The 22181-nt window shown below is 36.7% G+C and overlaps 1 protein-coding gene across 2 annotated transcripts in view; it reads left to right on the forward strand.

The window, feature by feature from the left end:
* Nucleotides 1-240: 240 nt before the first annotated feature.
* Nucleotides 241-22181, forward strand: part of LOC132154676 (UDP-glucose:glycoprotein glucosyltransferase 1-like) — a 36293-nt gene continuing 14352 nt past the window's right edge. Inside the window, exons 1-27 of one of the 2 annotated variants that reach the window (XM_059563323.1) lie at nucleotides 241-365; nucleotides 1196-1343; nucleotides 1432-1511; nucleotides 1824-1954; nucleotides 2047-2159; nucleotides 5138-5312; nucleotides 5424-5520; nucleotides 5626-5707; nucleotides 5819-5919; nucleotides 6491-6590; nucleotides 8350-8410; nucleotides 9397-9488; nucleotides 10084-10234; nucleotides 10333-10452; nucleotides 10800-10885; nucleotides 11138-11273; nucleotides 11543-11674; nucleotides 11906-12070; nucleotides 12797-12917; nucleotides 13420-13518; nucleotides 16071-16165; nucleotides 17983-18189; nucleotides 18343-18474; nucleotides 18549-18679; nucleotides 20134-20229; nucleotides 20316-20418; nucleotides 20810-20889. In XM_059563323.1, the coding sequence (XP_059419306.1) occupies nucleotides 329-365; nucleotides 1196-1343; nucleotides 1432-1511; nucleotides 1824-1954; nucleotides 2047-2159; nucleotides 5138-5312; nucleotides 5424-5520; nucleotides 5626-5707; nucleotides 5819-5919; nucleotides 6491-6590; nucleotides 8350-8410; nucleotides 9397-9488; nucleotides 10084-10234; nucleotides 10333-10452; nucleotides 10800-10885; nucleotides 11138-11273; nucleotides 11543-11674; nucleotides 11906-12070; nucleotides 12797-12917; nucleotides 13420-13518; nucleotides 16071-16165; nucleotides 17983-18189; nucleotides 18343-18474; nucleotides 18549-18679; nucleotides 20134-20229; nucleotides 20316-20418; nucleotides 20810-20889 (3071 nt within the window). In that variant the 5' untranslated portion in view covers nucleotides 241-328. Of the gene's footprint in view, nucleotides 366-400; nucleotides 535-1195; nucleotides 1344-1431; nucleotides 1512-1823; nucleotides 1955-2046; nucleotides 2160-5137; nucleotides 5313-5423; nucleotides 5521-5625; nucleotides 5708-5818; nucleotides 5920-6490; nucleotides 6591-8349; nucleotides 8411-9396; nucleotides 9489-10083; nucleotides 10235-10332; nucleotides 10453-10799; nucleotides 10886-11137; nucleotides 11274-11542; nucleotides 11675-11905; nucleotides 12071-12796; nucleotides 12918-13419; nucleotides 13519-16070; nucleotides 16166-17982; nucleotides 18190-18342; nucleotides 18475-18548; nucleotides 18680-20133; nucleotides 20230-20315; nucleotides 20419-20809; nucleotides 20890-22181 lie in introns of those variants that run through there. The other variant, XM_059563324.1, reaches the window with a different exon arrangement.

The raw sequence follows: 22181 nt of genomic DNA on the forward strand, positions 1-22181 counted from the left end.
TTAGTCATTATTTTTTGTTTCCATTCTGACCCTTTAAAATCTGAGTTAAAGGCTCCTGCGCGCTCTTCTTGAGCCAAAATGGCTCTTATGACTAGTTAGCTGTCTAACATATGGCCAGTAAAAACATTGCATTATGTTGTTTTCTTTAATCAAATTATTGATATTTCTTAACCAATATTGTATATATGTCATTCATACTGCTGTTACTGTGGCACTTATAATATTATATATGATTTTGCTTGTACTTAAAGCCATATTTCTGGAAAGGCACAAAGAGCCGATCCACACATGAACCGTGGGACGGACCGCTCGCTCATACCGTCCAAACATGGCAACTCACGAAGCAGATTCAGAAGCCGGTGCTGGTATGATTGCTCACTTTATTCTTAGCATAATTCTGTCGCATTGCTTTTATTGCAATGATAGTGTGTATGAATACGCCGCTTAATGCATTTTGCAATTGGGTCGAAGCAAATGTATGTGATTAGTCATCCTTGCACAGTTATAAGGACTACCATTGCGCTACATAGATAAGTGAGCTCATTTAAACGTTGAATTCTTCTTTTTAGATTATTTTCTGGTTATTATGTTTCAAGAATATGTGAATTCCGTCGCATTTCATTCACATAACCACACATAATCGAATTGCAATCCTTTGAATTATGATTATATTTATACAATTTTGTTTTCCTTAATGCGTTTAAATTTGACCAGTGTGCCAGTTAGATGGCATAATTATTTCATTAATCCGCGTAAAATATGCTATGAAAGAAGTTGTTAATGCAGGAAGTTAACGAGAACCCGGAACTCCTGCTCGATAAGAACGCTGATTGGATGAGGCTAATCACTATGTCCACGTTGAGTGCTCTGATTGGCTGAGAGTCAGGTCGCGCCGTCAAATGAAGTGAAATACAAACAAAGCACAAACATATGGAGTCTTTGTCTGTTTAAATATGTGGTATATATTTACGCGTTTTATGATTAGTCTTTGCAAGTATTTTATGTCAGTTTTTCTAATTTGATGTCTTTAACGTAGTTACAAGGGGACAGTTTGAACGTTTGTTTCACTTTCTTTTTGAATTGTTTAATCTATGCATATCTATGGTTTAACCGCTTACGCATTTGGAACATTAGTGGTTATAGCACGACCATTTAGTCCCCTCCTCAAACAGGCGAATCGCTTTCATTTTCTCAGGCTTTTGGGGGAAAATGTGGATGTTGTGTGCTGCACTGCTGGCTCTGTGCTCTGTCCACTCTGTCCACTCTGTCAGTGGGGACTCAAAAGCTGTCACAACAACACTGACCACTAAATGGCCCTCTACACCACTTCTGCTGGAGGCCAGGTTAGCTTGAACACACAATGGTGACAACATAGTTAATTGTTTTATGCTACAGTTTACTAATAATAAAGGATGCATTTATATTCTACAGTGAGTACCTTGCTGAAGAGAGTCAAGACAAGTTCTGGGACTTTGTGGAAGCCACTCAAAATATTGAAAAGGAACATGATGGTAATATTTGCTATGAATCCTGTCTCTTACTTTAATTTTTAAGACATGCTGAGGCTTGTCAACCTGTTTGTCAAGTTTTTTATGGCTGTTACTCTTTGAAATCTTGTATTTAAGTGATGCATCGTGCAACAGGGCTGATGTGCTAAATGTCATATTAAAATCTTGTATAATTATATGCTGCAGTATGCTATGCAAACAAATTAATGCCAAGTTACTTGCGGTTAATAAAAATGTTTCCGAAAGTACCATCGTGTCGATGCTCTTGACATGCTGTTTGCCAATCCGATTACCTAACTGTTGTCCATATTTCAGACACGGATCAGGCTTACTACGATCTGATCCTGAAGAGAGCCAGTGCGCTGCTGAGCCCAGTGCAGCTAAACCTGCTGAAGTTCGCCCTATCTTTGAGGGCCTACTCATCCACCGTCCATTCCTTCCAGCAGGTGAGTAAGGACTCTAAACAGCTGTTTAATGTAAACTCAAATTGAATCTGAAGAAATCATATTTGACACCGTTTGTTGGACTGTTTATGTAGATTGCATCTAATGAGCCCCCTCCACCTGGCTGTAAAGCGTTCTTCAATGTACATGGACAGACATCTTGTGATACAGAAAGACTTAAAGTCATGCTGGATAACGCCTTAGAACGGTGAGTAACCGCAAGACCTGCTGTGACGCCCCCCCCATCTAACATTAGGCCATCCTTAAAAATATTTTGGTTTGCAGTAACAGTAATAAAAAAAAAAAAAAAAGGGTCGGTAGGTCGGTCTATTTTTTTTTTTCAAGTTTCAATGTAAAAAAAAAAAAAAAAAAGGGAAAATGTTGGTGATGTTGATGACGTAGGTATGAGTTTAAACAAATTAGCATATCGTGACGTCACTGACTGGATCTTCAACCCGTGCCTTCGGGCGCATAATTGCAAACCTCATTTTGATGCAGGCTATATAGACCACAAACAAATTAAAATCTTTGTCAAAAACATGTTTATTTTATGAATTTCAGGTGAGAAGAAAAAAAATGAGGTACTGTTAGGTATCAATGCAACCTACAAATGAGAGAACGTTTACTTTGCTTTCTTCGGTTGTCACTTTTGTGAAAAAAATCCTGTTTGATTTGAGTGACAAGTGTTCATTGAATCGATTGTAAAATCGATTTTGCATGTCTAAAGTTTTGTACGGCAAATAACACCAAATATAGGTAAATCCACGGACAACAGGCAGGACGAATGTAAAGACCAATATTTCTGATGATTATTGGTGTGAAGTTACGTGCACAATGACAAACAGGAGTGCAACATTTTTGAAAAACAATAAGCAGAGTGGACTACCATAATGCAAAACATTTACTGCAGGCTTCAACATGGCTTTGTTTAAGATTAGAAATGTCAACAACAACAAAAAAATTGCAGAGGCGATTCTAGGGCTGTCAAAAAAAAAATTGAATTTCGAATATTCGTCGAATTTAAAATAAAAATCCACATTCGAATGCAAAAATGTTGCAGCTGCCTTATGAGCCCCGGTTCTTCACAGTCCGTGTTCCATTCCATCTCGCCATGCACACAGCCGTGTCTACACAACTTTCAGAGGCGGACGAGCTCGACACGCAGTATCTGCTGTCTCATCTTTCACCTCGTGTACACTCACCGTCCACGCGGGTCTCAAAAAATGCCCACACGCGGATGACGAAAAGGACATAATGCATTCAGTGTGCGGACGGCCGAAGCATACTTGATCTTTATCAGTGGCACACGAGATGCGATGACGCATGTATGTGGCATTGCATTATAAGGTTATATTAGCCTATCCAGTTGAAGCCACTACAAAAAAAAAAAAAAAACATCAATGTGGAGAAGATCTTGTTTACATCAAAACTGAAACTAAGCCGTTTACACAGAACGCATATTTCGCGCATTTTCTAGAGGGACACCGTTGGACTCCCGTCTCGCACAAGAGAGCCGCATGTTTAGAAAGACATGTAAAATTAATGTATTTAGTTTAATTTTCTAAAAATGTTGGGTTTTTGTTCCCCATCCCACTGCATCTCATGTTTTTAAATGAAAAAAAAGAATGTATTCTGTGTGACTGGTTTTCCGCCCTTTTATTTATTTAACAATGCATGCATACATGACGCTGTTTTGTTTATAGTTCTTTAAGCAACTTAATAATAATTGGTTCATAAAAATTATTTTAAATATTATGTTGTTTTTTCACAGTCATGTAATCTAATGCTTTGAATAAACGTGCAGTAATATTTTGCTCGATGCGCTATCTTGAGGCCTCAGAAGAGAAGCAAGAAGCTTTTCTTCACCCTAACTGAAATTATGCATTTTAAATTTGAATACGATTCGAATTTTGATCATATTTCAGTAAAAAATTCGAATTTAGTTTTTCAGCTATTTTGACATCCCTAGGCGATTCTAGCCCGAAACTGTATCTGCATGCATGAGACTGTCTGAATACCGGCAGAATTCACATTTCTGTTGTAAAAAGAGAAACACTGTGCAGAAGTATTATTTGCTGTTATGCGTGTGACGTGTGTTCCAAAAAAAAAAAAAAAGTAAAAAACTGGACGAACCCTGGAAGGTCGTTAAAACAATTTTCGTTTATCGAAACTTGTGTTGGTTGGTCCAATCGATTCATGCAATAGATTTTCGAACGTAAAGTGACAGTCGACACGGACGCGGTTTTAGACTAGACAGGAGAAGGGATGGGAAAAGATCTGGGCACAATTTTTCCAGAACTTCGTGCCAAGTTAAAGCGGTGTCGAGTTTTTTTAATGCATTTTTTATATGTATTATGGTGCCCGAACCCGTATGACTTTGAACAGTGACCGCGAACATTTTGTTTACTGCAGCCGCAGCCATCATTACCAAGCGCGAACCATTGACTCTGACTCTGACACTGTTAACCAATAGTGTAAACATAGATGACGTAACTGTTTTTTTTTAAATTAAGGAAGATAGCCTTCGTTTGTATGTAAGCCTAGGAAATTTATATATTAACAATACTTAAATATAATTAATACTATTTTATTGCTTTTGTATTAGTTGTTCGAAGAGTAAAAAAAAATTGTTCGGTCTTAACGCAAATTTACAATCGGCAAGTCGGTCGGACTAAAAGCAAAAAATAAATAAAAATTGAGTCGGTCCTAAATTGACTGGGTCATTCGGGTTATGGCAAACAAGAACATTTTTAAGGATGGCCTTACCCACTATTTTTGGAATGTATTTATATATTCCCAATGGTCCCATATCCCCATATAACTATATTTAGAATTTTTCATGTCTAACAGTTAGACGAACATCTAAATTTAAATAAAAAGCCTTTTTCAAATTGTATTATTTTATTGTGCTATTGGGCTACTGGGCTATTTAAATAGCAAGGGTAAAAAGAACATTAAAACACTTAAAACCTACACTTTCCCATAAATAAATACTTTTAAATGAATGTATTGAAGTTACTGACGTTATTAACTAACATAAACACAACCAAAACTTTTTTTATATAATTTTTTTTTTTACATTTATATACTAATGAAAAAAAAAACATATATATGTATATATATTTGTGTGTGTGCGCATATAACCTTTTTTTTTTTTTTTTTTTTTTTTTTTTTTTTTTTTTTTAGGCCCAAGCCATACCTGTTCAAAGGTGATCACAAATTCCCCTCAGCCAATCCTGATGCACCAATTGTGATTCTTTATGCTGAGCTGGGCACCAAAGAATTCTCCAGATTCCATCAGCTGATGCTGGCCAAAGCCAAAAAGGGCCTGATCACTTACGTTTTACGTCACTTTCTGTCTGTGAGAATTAAAACTCTTAGTATTTTAATGATAAAGGTTTTAAATACAGTGAAAATTATCTTTTTCATTTTAAGATGAATAAGCCTTCCATATTTTCTGTCACCCATGCAGAACCCCAGCAAGGGTAAAGTGCTCCTGTCTGGATATGGAGTGGAACTGGCCATCAAAAACCAAGAGTACAAAGCCAAGGATGACACACAAGTTCAAGGTAAAAAGTCTTTGTATTTTGGATATGAAAGAAAGTTTTAAATACTTTAAATTCAGAATATTGTCTAATTAGCAAACTCATTTATCTTTTCTCCACTTTTCACAGCTGGAGCTGATGTGAATGCCACTGTAATAGGTGAAAATGATCCTGTGGATGAAGTCCAGGGCTTTCTGTTTGGCAAACTCAAGTAATTTAAAACTCTATACACATTAAAGATTGTTCCCCATTGACTAAAATGCATCCCTATGTTTGAAATGACATAACAGTGTATCTTAATAGCACATGTTGTATTTGTCAGGACCAATTATCCTGAACTTAAGGAACAGCTGAAGGAACTCCGGAAGCATTTGATTGAGAGCACCAATGAGATGGCCCCACTTAAAGTCTGGCAGATGCAAGGTGAGTGTTGCGAATGTTATTTTGATGCAGAATGATACAAGATATGTGTGCTACAGTGTTTTTACCATGGTTAAGGTAGCGGAGCCTCTTGTACCATTGTTTAAAAACATATTTGGCACACTTATTTTAATGTCACTACTTCAAGGCCTTTCAAACTCAATTATTATATAACCTGTGACTAAAGGAGCAGTTGGGTAACTCAATAATCATTCAGACGGTATGCAAATGGAAAGTTTTCACATTGTTAATTAGCTGTGGTTCTGCTGGCCTTGTGCAGTTGTCACACACAGCTCCCTCTTGCCCAGAGCTCATTACTGCTCTATCAAGGTAAACTCATCAGAGACTAGTCACATTTAGCAAAACCTTTGAGCCAACACACACACACACACACACACACACACACAGTTGAACGCACTATTACCAGCATTACTGGAAAAGTGCTTTGGCACATCAAATTCATTATATGTAGAATCTGAGACACTGGCTTGTCAAATACAGGTCATGGCTTTTTCAAATAAGATTAGATAGAAATACAAGTTTGAATAACATGTTCTTTATCCTTTTCCTAAAGATCTCAGCTTTCAGACTGCCGCCCGTATCCTGGCAGCTCCCTCTGTGGACGCTCTCAATGTGATGAGGGATTTGAGCCAGAACTTTCCTACAAAAGCCAGGTAAATAACCACCTGTTCATTATAAACACTAACCAGACAGTCCTAACCAGACATGGAAAAGCAAGCAAAATTGTTTGTTTTCTTATTTTGAAATATCACTGGTCTGAAATCCTACCCCACTTAGCTGTTCTGATTGGCTGAGATTTTAATGCTTCGCACAGCATTTCACTTTTAACGAAGGCTGTAAATTGATTTGATTGATCAGCAACTGATGCTGTGTTCTAACCAGGTGTGGCATAACTTGTTTATCGTAGATGCAAACTCCTCACCTTTTGGTGAAAATTGACCTTTTTGAGACCAAATAGGTCACAATTTGTGTAGATTCGATGATAATTTTTATTTTTTTTATGGTTGCGTGTGTGGCTGTTTTATACAGTACCAAACCAATTCTGTACCTGCTCGAAATCAACAGCTTTCAAACTCTCTTGTGTGTTTTTGTGTGCGTGCTCTAGTTTCAAATTACAAAACAATAAGTTCCTATTTGCAACGTGTTTTGCAGCGTTGACTATTGTAGCCAATTCACTCTTTTGAAAGCAGTTGCCAATCAGAGGTGTTTACTGTAGGTTAGTCAGAATCCGCTCTGAACTCATTTTTGTTTTCGCAAGTTTACGTAGTTCTACACAGTCACAGATGTTCCTATTATTACGAGATAAAAAGAAAGCATTCATGGTGTAAATAAGATATTCATCATGTAGTAAGTTATTGATTATATCAGTATTTGCGTTAGTAAGCTCGGTCAGTTGCGCTATAAGGGAAGCGCACTTTGCTCAGATTCTCTACATACTTTATTCATAGTTTGAAGAAAAGTTTTGTTCGTCTAAGAGGGCCAAACATCCACGTATACTGTTTCAGGTGTAAAAAAACAATTTTTGTGAGTGATTCCGCTAAATTGTCCCATGAATCATTGCTATGATTGACAGTGATAACTGTAGCATTGGATGGAATAAAGCCGATGTCAAAAAAGAGCTGTGCATTTAAGGGATGCAGAGCAACAAGTTAGCAGCTTTTACAGTTTTTGATGTGTCCTTTTTAAGGCAATGTTTAAAACGAATTAAAAAAAAAAATAATGCATTACTTAATTATTCTAAAATTAGTAATTAACTTAATTTGTGGTTATCTAGTTAAGTATTAAAATAATTAACCCTACTAGTCTGTTGGTATGTATTTATTTATTTTTAAATGATGTGAGACTTTGTGATTTCCTATACTGTTCTGTAAAAAAAACCCTGTAAACAGACTGCTCAAATCATCAAAAGGTTTATTCCGAGTTGGATGTTTTTACTGTCTTCTAAGGTTTAATTAACACTTTAAGGGGGAAAAAATGAGCTGTCAGCAGTTATGCTGAAAATTGTATGCTTTATTTGGCTCAGACAGCGCAGCCACAGCTAATGTGTTTAAAATGTGCCGCCCACACTAAAATGGAATTTTGTTAAAGTGATTCTTGACATCATGGAGTATAATACACAGTCCTGTATCACCCAAAGCAATTAACTGCAGCTCTGACTCATCGACTCTTGAGAGAGGAGAAAAAAAAAACAATTTTAATTTTTTTTTTATTTTTTTTTAATATCTGAATGTAGACTTGCATGACATCAGTGAAAGCAATCTCATCTCTGTCTAGTTAAACAGCTTTGATTAAAACAGTCAGCACAGACATTTTTGTGCTGATTATAGTAGCCTGTGCATTATAATGAATCGCCATGATGAACTAATGGATCATTTTCAGTATAACCACTCACATTTCTCTCTCCCCTCTCAGGTCCATAACAAGAACAGTGGTTAATTCAGAGATCCGGAAAGAGATTGAGGAAAATCAAAAGGTAAGGGCTAGCATTGTCCTTTTTTTCATGTTCCTAGAGTCCTTTTCTCAAAGCTTTAGCGTCAGCAGGTATTCTTATTCCCTATGTTTTTTGCTGCACTGCTGCGATAATAGACTCAAATAAGGGCCCATAAAGTCTTTGTTTTTTGCCTCATAATTCTCATAATTCAAGTCTTAAAATGATTCTCTCTTTCCTTGTATTAAAACCAGTCTAAAATGAAAAAATGAACGTTAGTTATAAAGTGTGTTGTTTTTAAAAATTTTAAATAGAAATGGAGAATCGTTCCTCTACACCTCTCTGCTTGTTTTCTTCATGTTCCTCTGTATTGGAACGTGTGTAAACGCTTTTTTGTTTTGTCGCTGAAAAGGTAATGAATGAAGTAATTGTGGCGAATTGCGGTTTATACGTGGCTTCATTCATTGTTTCGGTCATTTCCTTTCTGTGATTAAAGCTGTTTCTTGCCTCTTGTAATGAGGATGTGTAACGGACCTGCTCCTCATTCCTCACTGTAATTGCATGCTGGGAAACTTGACGAATGGAGCCTCTTTTAGGTTCTCTAACGAGCTCTAATGCATGTGCCTTTAGCGAACAACAAACATGAATGCCACGGATAAAAGCATGAATATATAGAGTGTAAATGGCCTAAGGCTCAAAAGAGTCTGTTTGAATTATAGATATTGAGTATCTCTTTCAACTTTTGTTTTAAATTAAATTAAATTTATGCATTCAGCAGACGCTTTGATCCAAAGCGACTTAGTGTATTCAGGCTATCAATTTTTACCTATCATGTGTTCCCGGGGAATTGAACCCCCAACCTTGCGCTTAATAAGGCAAATGCTCTACCAATTGAGCTACAGGAACACTGTTTTGCTTAAAGAAGTGACGGAAACGTATGTTTCATCCGGGGATTAACAACCCACAGGGCTTGGGAGGTTATATTAAGGCTAAATGTGAATGTCATACCTAATGTCTTATTTCTTCTCTAGTATTTTAAAGGTACGTTAGGTCTCCAGCCAGGGGACTCGGCTCTGTTTATAAATGGATTCCATATTGACCTGGATGTGCAGGATATTTTCAGGTATTACATTTTGTATATTAAATAATTATTTATATTTAGAACAAGTCTAAAAAAATAATTGATTAATAAAAATATAGCTAAAATAATAATACAGTATTTCATATTTATCTAGATTATACACTACAGTTCACATGTTTAGCACATCAATTTTCTTTTTTTTGTATGTTTTTGAAAGAAGTCTCTGATTCTCACCAAGGGTGCTTTTATTTGCTCAAAAATACAGGAAAACCGTAATATTGTGAAATATTAATTCTATTTTAAATACTTTTTTATATTTGAGTGTCCTTTTGTTTTTTTGAATGCTGACTTTTTTCAGGATTCTTTCTTCAGTAAGGTTCAAAAGAACACTTTATTTGAAATGGTGAACTGAATTTAAAAGTGCGTTTACTGATACTTTTGATCAATTTGATGCCTCCTTTGCTGAATAAAAGCTTTAATTGAAGAAAAAAAAAACCCACTTCCGTACCCTAAACCGTTGAATATTGTGTTATTTATATGTCTTGCAGTAATATAAGTAATGTGTATCTTAATAAAGTGTGATGTATTTGTTAATGTCATGCTGCAACCCTCTATATTGTGTGTGTTTTTTTTTCAGTGTTTTTGACATGTTGAGGAATGAGGCAAGGGTCATGGAGGGTCTGCGTAGTCTGCACATAGACACACCCTACATCCACGACATCCTCAAACTCAACGTCCAGCCCTCAGACTCTGACTATGCAGTGGACATCCGCAGCCCGGCTGTTAATGTGAGTCACATGCTGGTGTTGTTGTTTTTTTTTTTTTTGGTAAAGCTGTTTTCTGGGATTGACAATAGAGAATAAACCCTTTTTTTCTCTTTCTCCAGTGGATTAACAACCTGGAGACAGATGGCAGATATGCATCCTGGCCCTCTAATGTGCAGGAGCTGCTGCGACCCACCTTTCCTGGAGTCATTCGACAGATCCGGAAAAACTTTCATAATCTGGTAAGTATCCTAGGTGCTCTATAAATAAGACGGTTTCCGTCAGACATTAACAATTTCACAGTGTAAACCCCCACACTGACACTCACTGACAAGCTATGCAATATTGCGTTCATTATTGAAGGCGATTCATCTGCGATAATGAACGCGATATTGCGTAGCTTGTCAGTGATCTACGGCTCTGTCTATTAAATGCCGCTCCATTTAAAAGCCGGTGATGGCGATTTACCGCTAATCAGGGAACCGGCTTTACTTACGAAATGCGCGTGACAATTGCATGCGATATATCGCCCATCCCTACACAGAGCTAAATTCTGCAAATCATTTCAGAATGTGTGTCGTTTTGACAGGTGATGATTCTGGATCCGACTCTTGAGAACACAGCGGAGCTGATCAGCGTGGCTGAGATGTTTTACAGCAACCACATCCCACTCAGGTCAGTCTGAAAATAGACCGAACATTAAGATTTGAAAGCTTGGTCATCATCTTGTACCATTCTCACCCCCTTCATTTAACTTTTTCAGTGTCTCTTAATATATAATAAAGGCATTCAAATCCATAAATATTGTCTCTATATATATATTCTGTAATTATAGACTTGGAAGTGGTTTGTCAACTCTGTAACCTGTTTTATTGGAGTTATTGTGTCTCTCTCTCTGGTGATTTCTGTTTTCCTGTCTGTCTGCAGGATTGGAGTGGTGTTTGTGGTGAATGATTCTGATGAGGTGGATGGGATGCAAGATGCAGGTGTGGCTCTACTTCGAGCTTTCAACTACATTGCTGATGATGTTGACAGCCAGATGGCCTTCGATGCCATCATATCTGTAAGTCAACAACATAATCAGTGCTTTATACAACATCAAATTACTGGTGGACAGATATGAGTTTATATACAATTATATAAGCTATATTTTTATGCAATTACAAATTTACACTGTTGTTATTTCTGTACTACTTTAGTTTATTATTTACTGCCACACTGGTATATAGGTTTTCCTAATAGACTTTAAAATAAAATACTTTTAGATTTTAATGAAGAGGGGAGTTGAATGTCTGTCCAGGGATGTGTTGTGATCATCTTGTGTCTTTTCAGATGTTGAACAGAGTTCCCAGTGGAGGCAAACTGAAGGTGGAGCATGTGGTGGGTGTGTTGGAGAAGAGATATCCTTATGTAGAGGTCAGCAGCATCCTAGGGCCTGACTCTGCCTACGACAACAACAGAAAAGTGAGCGATTTGTTTTTCTAATGTGTGTGTGCTTTGAATATTTCAGCAGTACCCCATTTCAGATGTCATATTTGTGCCAAAAGAGACCGAATATAGTGGATAAAGATTGGGTCAACTCTAGTGATGAAGGATGTTACTGTAATCCAGAGGTGGTTCCTGTGCTGATAGATCTTTGGGTCTCCCAGTAACCGTAACACTTATTGAGGTCATACATGTTCTGTGTCTCCGCAGGAGGGAAAGGCATATTATGAGCAGACTGGTGTTGGCCCACTGCCTGTGGTGTTGTATAATGGAATGCCTTTGCAACGTGAGCAGTTAGACCCAGATGAACTTGAGACAGTCGTCATGCACAAGATCCTGGAAACCACAAGTTTTTTTCAGCGCACCGTCTACCTGGTGAGAATTGCATGTCTGTCACTGAAACAGAAGTTACACATCATATCATTGCAGCCCCTACCAAAAAAGAAAAGCTAAAAACCATCATCAGTTGGCTCATCATCTCTCTATTTCCATAACAGTTGTAATGGAAGCAATCTAGTTTTATAAAGATTCAGAACTCGTTTACAGGGTAGTTAAGGTGCCATGCACTCTGTAGTCTTGCATGATTAACTTTTTATTTGAATTATATATTAAAGTATTAGCTGCCAGTTAAGATTCTGCAAAAAATAAAATGCATAAATACATAAAAGGAAAGCATCATACATTACATGAATCCATTTACATTTAGTCATTTAGAAGACGCTTTTATCCAAAGTGACTTTCAAAGTAGAAGCAGTCAGACCAACGAGAGAGCAACAATATACAAGTGCTTTGACGAGTCTCAGTCTAGCACAGTGCACATAGCATATATATATATATATATATATATATATATATATATATGTATGTGTATATATGTGTATACCTATAGAATAGGTAAGTGCTAGTATTAATTGGTCAGGTTATGGCGAAAAGATGTGTCTTTAGATGAATCCATATTCATATTGCAGGGATGATGCAGGTGTGTATATATAAAAAAATAAATAAACTCTCACACACACACATTTTTGCATTTATCTGAAGTATAGTTTAGGGTTATTTATTGTCAGTCTTCTTTTAAAATGCTTTCCATGATCTTTTCAGGGTGAACTGAGCAGTGACCATGATGTGGTGGATTTTATCATGAATCAGCCCAATGTGGTCCCACGAATCAATTCCAGAATCCTGAGCACCAGCAGGAATTATCTGGATCTTTCTGCTACCAGTGAGTTCTTGTCTGATGGGTTCATAGCACAATTGTGTGTCTTCAGTGTTTTGCTGATCTCCGGTTCTTTTCTTTTGAATCATAAGTAGCTTTTCTTCCTGTAAACCCGTTAGTTTGAGATATACAACATGTAGGCTCTCGGAAATGTATATATTCCTCATTGTGTATTCTGTGCTCAATTTCTTGTTTGTTCTTGATAGCCCATTTATTTACAAAAACTTACAAATGAGACTGCGGCAATGATATTCATAAACTGCTTTGTTTTTGCAAGGAATTTGAAACTGAATTTTAATAGCTTTTGAATAGCATATTTGCAGTTTTTCAGGAAGCTGAGAAAGTCTAATTTATGTCAGAATTCAAATAGCACTTGATGATCAGAGACAGCTGCATTTCAAATGACTTTATTTGGATTCATTTATTAATGTGAATGTACCTCTAACAGAGAACAAAGCACAACCTTATTTTCATTTTCTTCAAGTGTTTGGTGCATTTTCTTTTCCAGACAATCATTTTATTGACGAATATGCACGTTTCCTCTTTCTGGACACCAAAGACAAGAACGCAGCGGTGGCCAACAGCATGAATTACATGACAAAGAAAGGTGAGGTGATTGCTGCTATTGATCTCCTTGAGAAACTCAATTCTTCCAACCTTCTTCTGATCTCTGGCCTATATAATCATGTACCATGGAGAGTTACTCTATGGGACCTTTATGAAATATGTCGTTTTGGTTGTTCTGTCCATTTTACATTATTTACCAGGTGCACATTGTGGTTTTGGCAAAACGGACCAAATTTCAGAAGTTGTCAAAGATATTTGTCATGAGAGAAAAGTCGTCAGTCTTACAACCAGATTTACTAAACAGTGCAAATTAGCGTGAGCCCATTGTTTTTTAACGGCAAAAGAAGGTTTGCGTTACTGCAAGCTCTTAGTATATCCGGCATTTGGTTCCTTTGCATTATAATGTAAAAAGGTCTTTCAATTCGCTTTGGAGAATGAACAGTAAAATGCAAATGAAGACGACTGCCATGGATTGGTGAATTATATCACCCAGTCAATCATGACCAAATTTTTCTCACTCATTCTGACATGACTGACATTTAATGTCATACAGTCCGTTTTGTCTTTTTAAGCAACAATTTGCACAGTCTCATGATATAATCTGACAGGCAACACTCATGGAGAACAGAAAAAATTACAATGTACACCTGGCTTTAGACCTCAAAAACTGTGTACCATTAAATATATCTGTCTGACTTCATTTGTGTTTTTCTTGAATGCTGTTTTCAGGGATGTCAACCAGGGATGCTTCTGGTAATTGCATTGAGCTGTTATACTCACTTAACCGACAGCCCACTTCCCATAGATCTCATCTAAACATACAGTGGCCGAGTGCAAATATAGTTAGAAAATTCCTACATTGCCATCATTAGCACAACCCGATCTGTTGCTTGAAGGAATATTCTGGGTAATTTAAAATGTAATGTCTGTGTACCAAATCTGCGGCATGCTGTCGATTTCCACAGTAAATCATTTTTACTCTGTCTCTCAGTTTGTGTGCACAAATGGGAATGCATTACAGGAATACACTTCTAATGGAAGCCTAGCAGCTCAGTGTGCAGTGTTAAGAGCCCGAAATTGTGTGCGTTTTCCCGTTTTTTCGTATTCACCATACTTTCCTATCAAAATACATCCTATGGATGCGGAAAAAAACACAGAAAATCGAACCTGATCTGAAATTTTTTATAACAGACGAAAGTTTCGTAGGCAGTGTGTAAACATGATTGACACAACGTGAGGATGTATTTATTTTTCTCACGTGTTAAAACTTTGGATGAAAATTTCGGAGTGTGCAATGACCTTTTAATGTCTATTTTACTATCACACTGTTTAGAAAGTACAAACATGAAAAGGGTTAAGATGCTCTGGACCTCTTTTAGGATGGGTATGTATAGCCCCTTTCACACTGCACGTCGGACCCGGCAAATTGTCGGAACATTGCCAGGTCGCCTTCTGTGTGAAAGCAAACACATCCCGGGATTGATTCCGATTCCGGGATTGACGCAATTCGGGTGAGGAAAGACGATCATATGTTTATTTTTAGAATAATAATAAAACAATCCTAATATAACCATATAAAGGCTATTCATGAGAGCACATTTAAACTAAAGGATTTATACTTTGTTAATTTGATCCACTACTCCAAGTAGAAAAAACAGACATGCCAACTAGTTATCGAAAATCTGAAAAATATTTGTTGCAGAATGCTGCACACATTTAAAACTTATTATTGTTTCAGTTTATATAGAGGTCTATGTTGTGGATGAATATTTTGGTGGTGCTCTGCTCAACCTGCCCATATAGATGAGCAGTGCCTGGTATGTATACAAGGATAGCACGATGGAAGTGTGACACAATATATAGACGTGAAATTACACCAATAATTCAATATCTGAAATTTGCCGAAATTTAGAACCTCAAAAGGACATATTTACAGCTACGTCTGATGTTAGCGCTTGAACAAAAATTATAAGCCTCATATTCTTAAATGCTCTGGATTGCTAGACTTCCATTATAAACCAAGTGCATTCCTTTGAATAAGGTTTTGTTTAAAATATACTGAGCAACAACTCTAAATTATTTTCTGTGGTCATTGACAGTATGCCACTGATGATATTGATAGCTAAAGTTGTAAATGTCCCAGAATATTCCTTTTTAACTGTTTCTGCAAGTTTTAAGGTTAGTTTCTTATGATTGTTGTTGTTGTTGTTGTTTTCCTTCAAGTAAGTGAAGAAGTTTTCTGAAGCTTGCTATTGATTTAAGCAAAGCTGTGCATTTGTCATCTGTCAGAACTGTCAGTGTTTGATGGATGAAAGAGAATCTCTTTCTATCCCATGGCCCCCTGTAATATCTTTCTTTTACAGACTTTTACAAGTTTATATCTAGGTTGAAATTGCCTGTCTGTCTTTGTGTGCCACTTGGGCACTTCAGATACATCTCACCTTTTTAACTGTTGAAACCCAAGACAAGCCAGAATGCTGTCAGTTCCTCCCATCATTTTCACTCACCTTTTTAGATTGCATGAGGAAACAGCATGTCTCTTCTGTGTGTAACTTCCTTTAGCCCATGTCTCTATTCTTCTCTGACTTGCAGATGATGGCATCATCCGTCCAGTGACTTTCTGGGTAGTCGGTGACTTTGACCAGCCCTCAGGACGACAGCTGCTGTACGATGCTATACGTCACATGGTAGGACAATGTCACTGAGCCAGTTCCGTATATAGTTTATATTGTTACTACCCTTATTTCTAGGGCTGTCAACTTTAGTCGTTTAGTCGACTAATCAGTCGATGACGTCTTGGTCGACTGACATTTATACTGGTCGACCTGTTGCATTTTTTCTTTTTTCACCAATGAAGAAATTTTCATTGATTTACTCCTTGATATTTATTCCTTTTATTACCAGTTATATATTACTGCATTCTAAATATAATTAGCCTATGTTTTATCCCAAACCTTAAAAGGTTTAATTTAGACATAACAGCGCCAGAGTTTAGCGCACCACGTGAACACTCGGGAACCGTACCTGTGGCTGGCTGCACTGCTGCTTCGCGCTCAGTAAGGAATATAGCTAGGTTTGCTGTATTCATTCAGTTAGAACGCTACTTGTTTTGGCTTTTGTCGACAAAATGTCCAAGGAATTTAAATCTTTTGTCTGGCCGCATTTAAAAAAACAAAAAAACAAAAAAAAAACAAGACCGTTACTCCAATCCTCCCTGGCTGTAGGTCTCGCATCTGATTTGTGATCTTCGCTTAGAATGGAGGCTTACATGACAGTTAAAGCCCATTTTATCGATGCAGACTGTAAAATGAATAGCGTTGTGTTAGAAACAAAGCAGCACACACGGGAGAAAATGTCACTCAAGTCGCGGACGCTTACCACATTCCACCAGAGAAGCGGGTGTCAGTGGTAACGGACAACGCTGTCAACATGCTCTCGGTGGAATTACTGAAGGGATCCGGTCAGTGGCCAGACGTGAGCTCCTCACTTTGCAGTTAAAAAAAATCACTTAATTTTCAAAGAATTGTATTATTATTCTAGTTTTATGTATTATTGATGTTTTTTTTTTGTTGTTTTATAAATACTCTATGACAATTGTTTAATAAATGTTCAATCAAACATCGCGTCTTTTTTCTTTTTTCTTTTTTTTTTTTAGTCGACTGATCGTTGCGCAGGACAGGACTTTGGTCGACTAAGCATTTCTTTGGTTGACTACAGCCCTACTTATTTCTGAATCAAATCGAAATATGTATTAACACAATGTGACATTAAATTGCACTTCAGTATTTGTATATCTGTATTTGTACAAATTACTGTAATTAAATATATACATTTTAATATATATTTACATAACATAAACAAGCACTCTTTGATCCGCTTTGATCCTAACTTGTTTTATGTTATGTTTTATGTTATGTTTTATGTTATTTTATGTTATGTTATGTTATGTGCACATTCTTTGGATTTTTTTTTTTCTTTGTCTTGGCATTTGGCAAATATTGTTTTTGGACATGAATTCATAGACTCTGGCAAGCACTGGCATTCTTTGCTGGATATTTCCAGTGTTATTTTAGTATTATTTGTATACTATAGTATTTATTAATTCACATGCATTTTATTGTTCGTAATTTTGTTATGTGCCTTTGTCACTTTTATTAGGTTATTTGCAATGTTTATTGTAACTTTTGTTTTTATTTTAATAATCCGTTTTGGTAATAGTCCTTAAACCTGTTTTATATAGTTGCAAATGCAACATTTATAATTTACTAATATTTATATTTTGTTTTATTTTGCCTTTATTTAAATTAAAAATATATATTTTTTTAATTTATCCATTTTATTTAATAAAAAGAATGGATATTTCAAACACTAAACCTAGCATTCTGTTTATAAGGTTGTCTATAACAATTGTTAATTTTATATAACAGCTTTAATCTTTAAATGTGTGTGATAGAGTGGAAAAACACGTCTAAACTAATCATAATTTTGTCTTTTTTTACTTTAGAAAACCAGTAATAATGTACGATTAGGAGTGATCAATAATCCCAGTGAGAACCCGTCTAATGAGAAGAGCCTAATTGGTCGAGCAATATGGGCAGCCATGCAGACCCAAACCGCCAACAATGCCAAAAACTTCATCACCAAGATGGCTAAAGAAGAGACGGCACAGGCTCTTTACGGAGGGAGAGACATTGCAGAGTTTGCTGTTGGGGTAAAATAAGCTCTCATGTAATTCATTTACAGTTATGATGGATTATTTGCTCAGGGTTATTTCACTATTGCTGCTGCGAATGTCACTTTTAAACTGCAGAATTTAATATAGAAGCAATTTAACCAGATCCTTCTACATTTTTCTGCACTACAGGGCATGGATGTTCCTCTGTTTAAAAGTGCATACGAGTCCCCTAATGTGAACTTCCTGTTGGCTCACTCTGCCTACTGTCGGGATGTCCTCAAACTGCAGAAGGGCCAGAGAGCTGTGATCAGTAATGGAAGAGTAAGTTAGACATTTGTATAGCAAGACTTCTGATGCTGTGAAAGCTCTTCTTATTCTATTCTTTTTCTCCGCAGATCATTGGTCCATTGGAAGAAGGGGAGGTCTTTAACCAGGATGATTTCCTTCTCCTGGAAAGCATTATCCTGAAGACATCAGGGGAGCGTATTAAGGGCAAAATTCAACAGTTAGGCATGGTAGAGGACAGGTATGCTAGACCAATCATGCGCAACAGGTTACAGACACTTTTGTTGGTTGATGCAGATGTTCAAATATATATAACATAAGCTGTTTGCTTGCATAACCAATAGTAGAGCTCTAAACCACTGAGTACAGAACGTCCTTCTGTCAGAGCTGTAGAAGAATTGCAATTCGTTAAACATTACCATCATATGTACTCTCAGTAGTAATTACTTCCTCTTAATGAAGTGTGTCGGACTGCCTTGAAGACAGAGATGTAATAAACATGCCGTTTTATGTGTACTTGCTGGAAGAGCAGACTGAGACAGTGACACCATGTTCATTATCCTCTCAGTAAACTTTTAGAGGGCTGATTATTGAAGTGTAGTCTGTAATAGAGAAGGCAGTCATTGTCTTTATCAGAGCTTGAATCTGGCACATGGCCTCTGTGAGAGAGTTTGAGCAAACTTTGACTTTTACTAAGCTTTGGTTAGAACATCTGTATTTGATTAGCTATGGTGCTTATGTGGGCGACACAGGTTCAAATCTGTTTCTATTAAATATGTAAATATGTCAATAAGTGACAAAATACAAAAATATAGAACTTAATTATAAATGTATAATAATTATATATTTATAAATATTAAAATACATATATTAAATAATTAATATATTATAAATAAGAATAAAAAAAAAATTAAACCAACAACAAATACTTTAATTCTTTGTTTCACCCCACTGTGAAAGGTTATTTTTGTATTTATTTTTTATTTTTTTGCCAATTTCCAATGTCTGATTTCAAGTGAGTTTCATTTTGTTACTGTCATAAATTGAATGAATGAATCTAATCTAAATTTATACAATGTGGCAATGAATCTCAATAAATTATAAATTAATATTTAGATACATTAAAGTAATAAGCTATAATTTATTTAAATGTAATTTTAAAATATAATATTTCTGTATATAAAAACAACCCAAATATTTTATTTATTTATTTATTTATTTTTTAATTATTTATTTTATTAGATTTTTTTTATTGTCCTTTGGTGTATGTTCAATTTGTACACGCATATGTAGATTAACCATGTTTTGCAGGATATCTGCAACTTTTAAATGTGTGTGACAGAGTGAAAAATCTAGTTTAGAACTAACCATAATTTTACCATTAATATTATTCAAGTGCCATAATATTAATTGAATCAGAGAAATTATTTGTACCACTACTCAGTGGGGTGAAAAGGTTGTGTTCAATTGTCTGTGCCAATAAAACTATTGCTAATTCTCTAATCATCTAGCTATGAACACGTCTACAGAGTTGAACACAAATGAACAAGATTCTTAGCTAGATTCTTTTCAAACTGAATATTGTTGAGATTTCTGAATACAATGTGAAAGTGAACTTTCGCATTTATGTATTTGTGTAGAGTAGATTTTGGACTTTGGCCACAGTTTGTCTGTTTTGTACACATTTTGATTTAGAGCTAGTGATCTGGTGATGAAATTGGACGCACTACTGTCCTCCCAACCCAAAGGTGAGGCACGGATCGAGCACACTTTTGCAGAAGACAGATACAGGTACGTCATACTACGTCTTCTCATACCTGGACATATCTAAATCCTCAGAATTCAGTTGTCAACTTCCTCTCCATTTCTCTTCACAGCGCTGTAAAAATCAGACCAAAGAAAGAGGACGTGTACTTCGATGTGGTAGCTGTTGTGGATCCAGTGACCAGAGATGCTCAGAAACTGGCACCCCTCCTCCTGGTGAGAACTTCAGCACACCTTCATATGAGTAGGACATGTGTAAACCAGATGGGTACAGAGTCTATCATCAAGTGCTGGACTGGATCATGCTAACCAGTCAAACCTTGACCCCTTGATAATGTTAGAGCCATTATTATTTATTAAGAATGTTTAACAAAGGATGTTGATCCAGAATCATGTCCTGCTTGTCCTACATGTTGTGTATATACCTGCATTAGTCATCACAGGACATTTGGTCCCTCTCTGTGACATTTCTCAGGTAAACTCAGTTAGCAGTCAGTCTGCATTTGTTGTCTTTGTTTCTGAGACCAGCTGTCAGTGAGAGCAGGGTCATTAACTTGTTTGTACCTTGACTCATGTCACTTCCTGTTTCTCTTATGTGCCCACTCAGGTGTTGAAGCAGCTGGTCAACGTCAACCTGCGAGTGTTCATGAACTGCCAGTCCAAGCTCTCTGACCTCCCACTGAAAAGGTTAGAGGAGAGACACTGTCAGCACATGCTCTATTATAGAGTCACCTCCACATTTCACTGCTTACTTGAAGTTTTTACAGGCTACAATAGCATGGGCCATGATAAGATGGTGAAAGACATTTGTTCGGAAGCATGGTTTGATGCAGACAATAACCAGGTTTCCATCCAACTCATTTGTATTTAGGGATGTCAATATTCAATATTTCCATGATCGATCGTTTAAATTAACAATCAATTAATAACCTTAATGCTGCAAAATGCATCTGCAGTGGTATTATTATTATGTGCAAAAGCCACTTGGAAAAAAAGCTTTCTCACCCGAATTAACGAGGGTCTGGCTGCAGACTTGCACTTGCACTCTCAGACACTTGCACTTCCGCTAGTGACATCACTTGCAGTCTTTATTTTTTATTTTGTTGAATTTTTTATTACTTTTTGTTTGAATTTCCCAACATTTTATAACAGTAGCCAGGTGGCGAAGACAAGAAAAAAGAAACTAAATTACAATGTCACTTGCAATCACCACTTGCAATCTCTGCTACCTGCAACACTTGCAATCGACACAAATCGTGCATGTTGCCAATGGAGACAAGATGCTATGGTGGTGATTAAATGATTAAACATAATTTAGTACTATAACGTTTCAGGGTCCTGCAAGAAAAAGACAAGACTGGCAAATCCGTGGCCAGAACACCAGAATATGAACACTTGCGCAAAGTCTCTCGCTAAGCGTTTTCCTCCCGTAGAAAAACAAACACTTAACATGGCTTAAAGGGTTAGTTCACCCAGATAGCAAAATTATGTAATTAATAACTTACCCTCATGTTGTTTCAAACCCGTAAGACCTCCGTTTATCTTTGGAACACAGTTTAAGATATTTTAGATTTAGTCCGAGAGCTCTCAGTCCCTCCATTGAAGCTGTGTGTACGGTATACTGTCCATGTCCAGAAAGGTAAGAAAAACATCATCAAAGTAGTCCATGTCCATGAGGCTCGGCTCGGTGTTCATCTTCAGTTCTCTCTTCACAGCAGTTCAGTCAGTGTACTGTTTGAGTGCATGCATTACTCCGGGATATTGGTTTGTTTGAACTCAGAGGGAGTGTCAGCCACATTAAAAAAGTTAACAGCTTAAGTCAGTTGTGGATTAATGCGAGATAGAGATGCGAACCGTTTAAAACAATTCAGTTCGATTTGGTGAACTGAATGATTCGTTTGCGAACCGGCAGAGGTGGGGGACTCGAGTCACATGACTTGACTCGAGTCTGACTCGAGTCACAATTTTCAGGATTTGCA

Source organism: Carassius carassius, chromosome 12 (genome assembly GCF_963082965.1).
Source record: "Carassius carassius chromosome 12, fCarCar2.1, whole genome shotgun sequence".
Taxonomy (NCBI): Eukaryota; Metazoa; Chordata; class Actinopteri; order Cypriniformes; family Cyprinidae; genus Carassius; species Carassius carassius.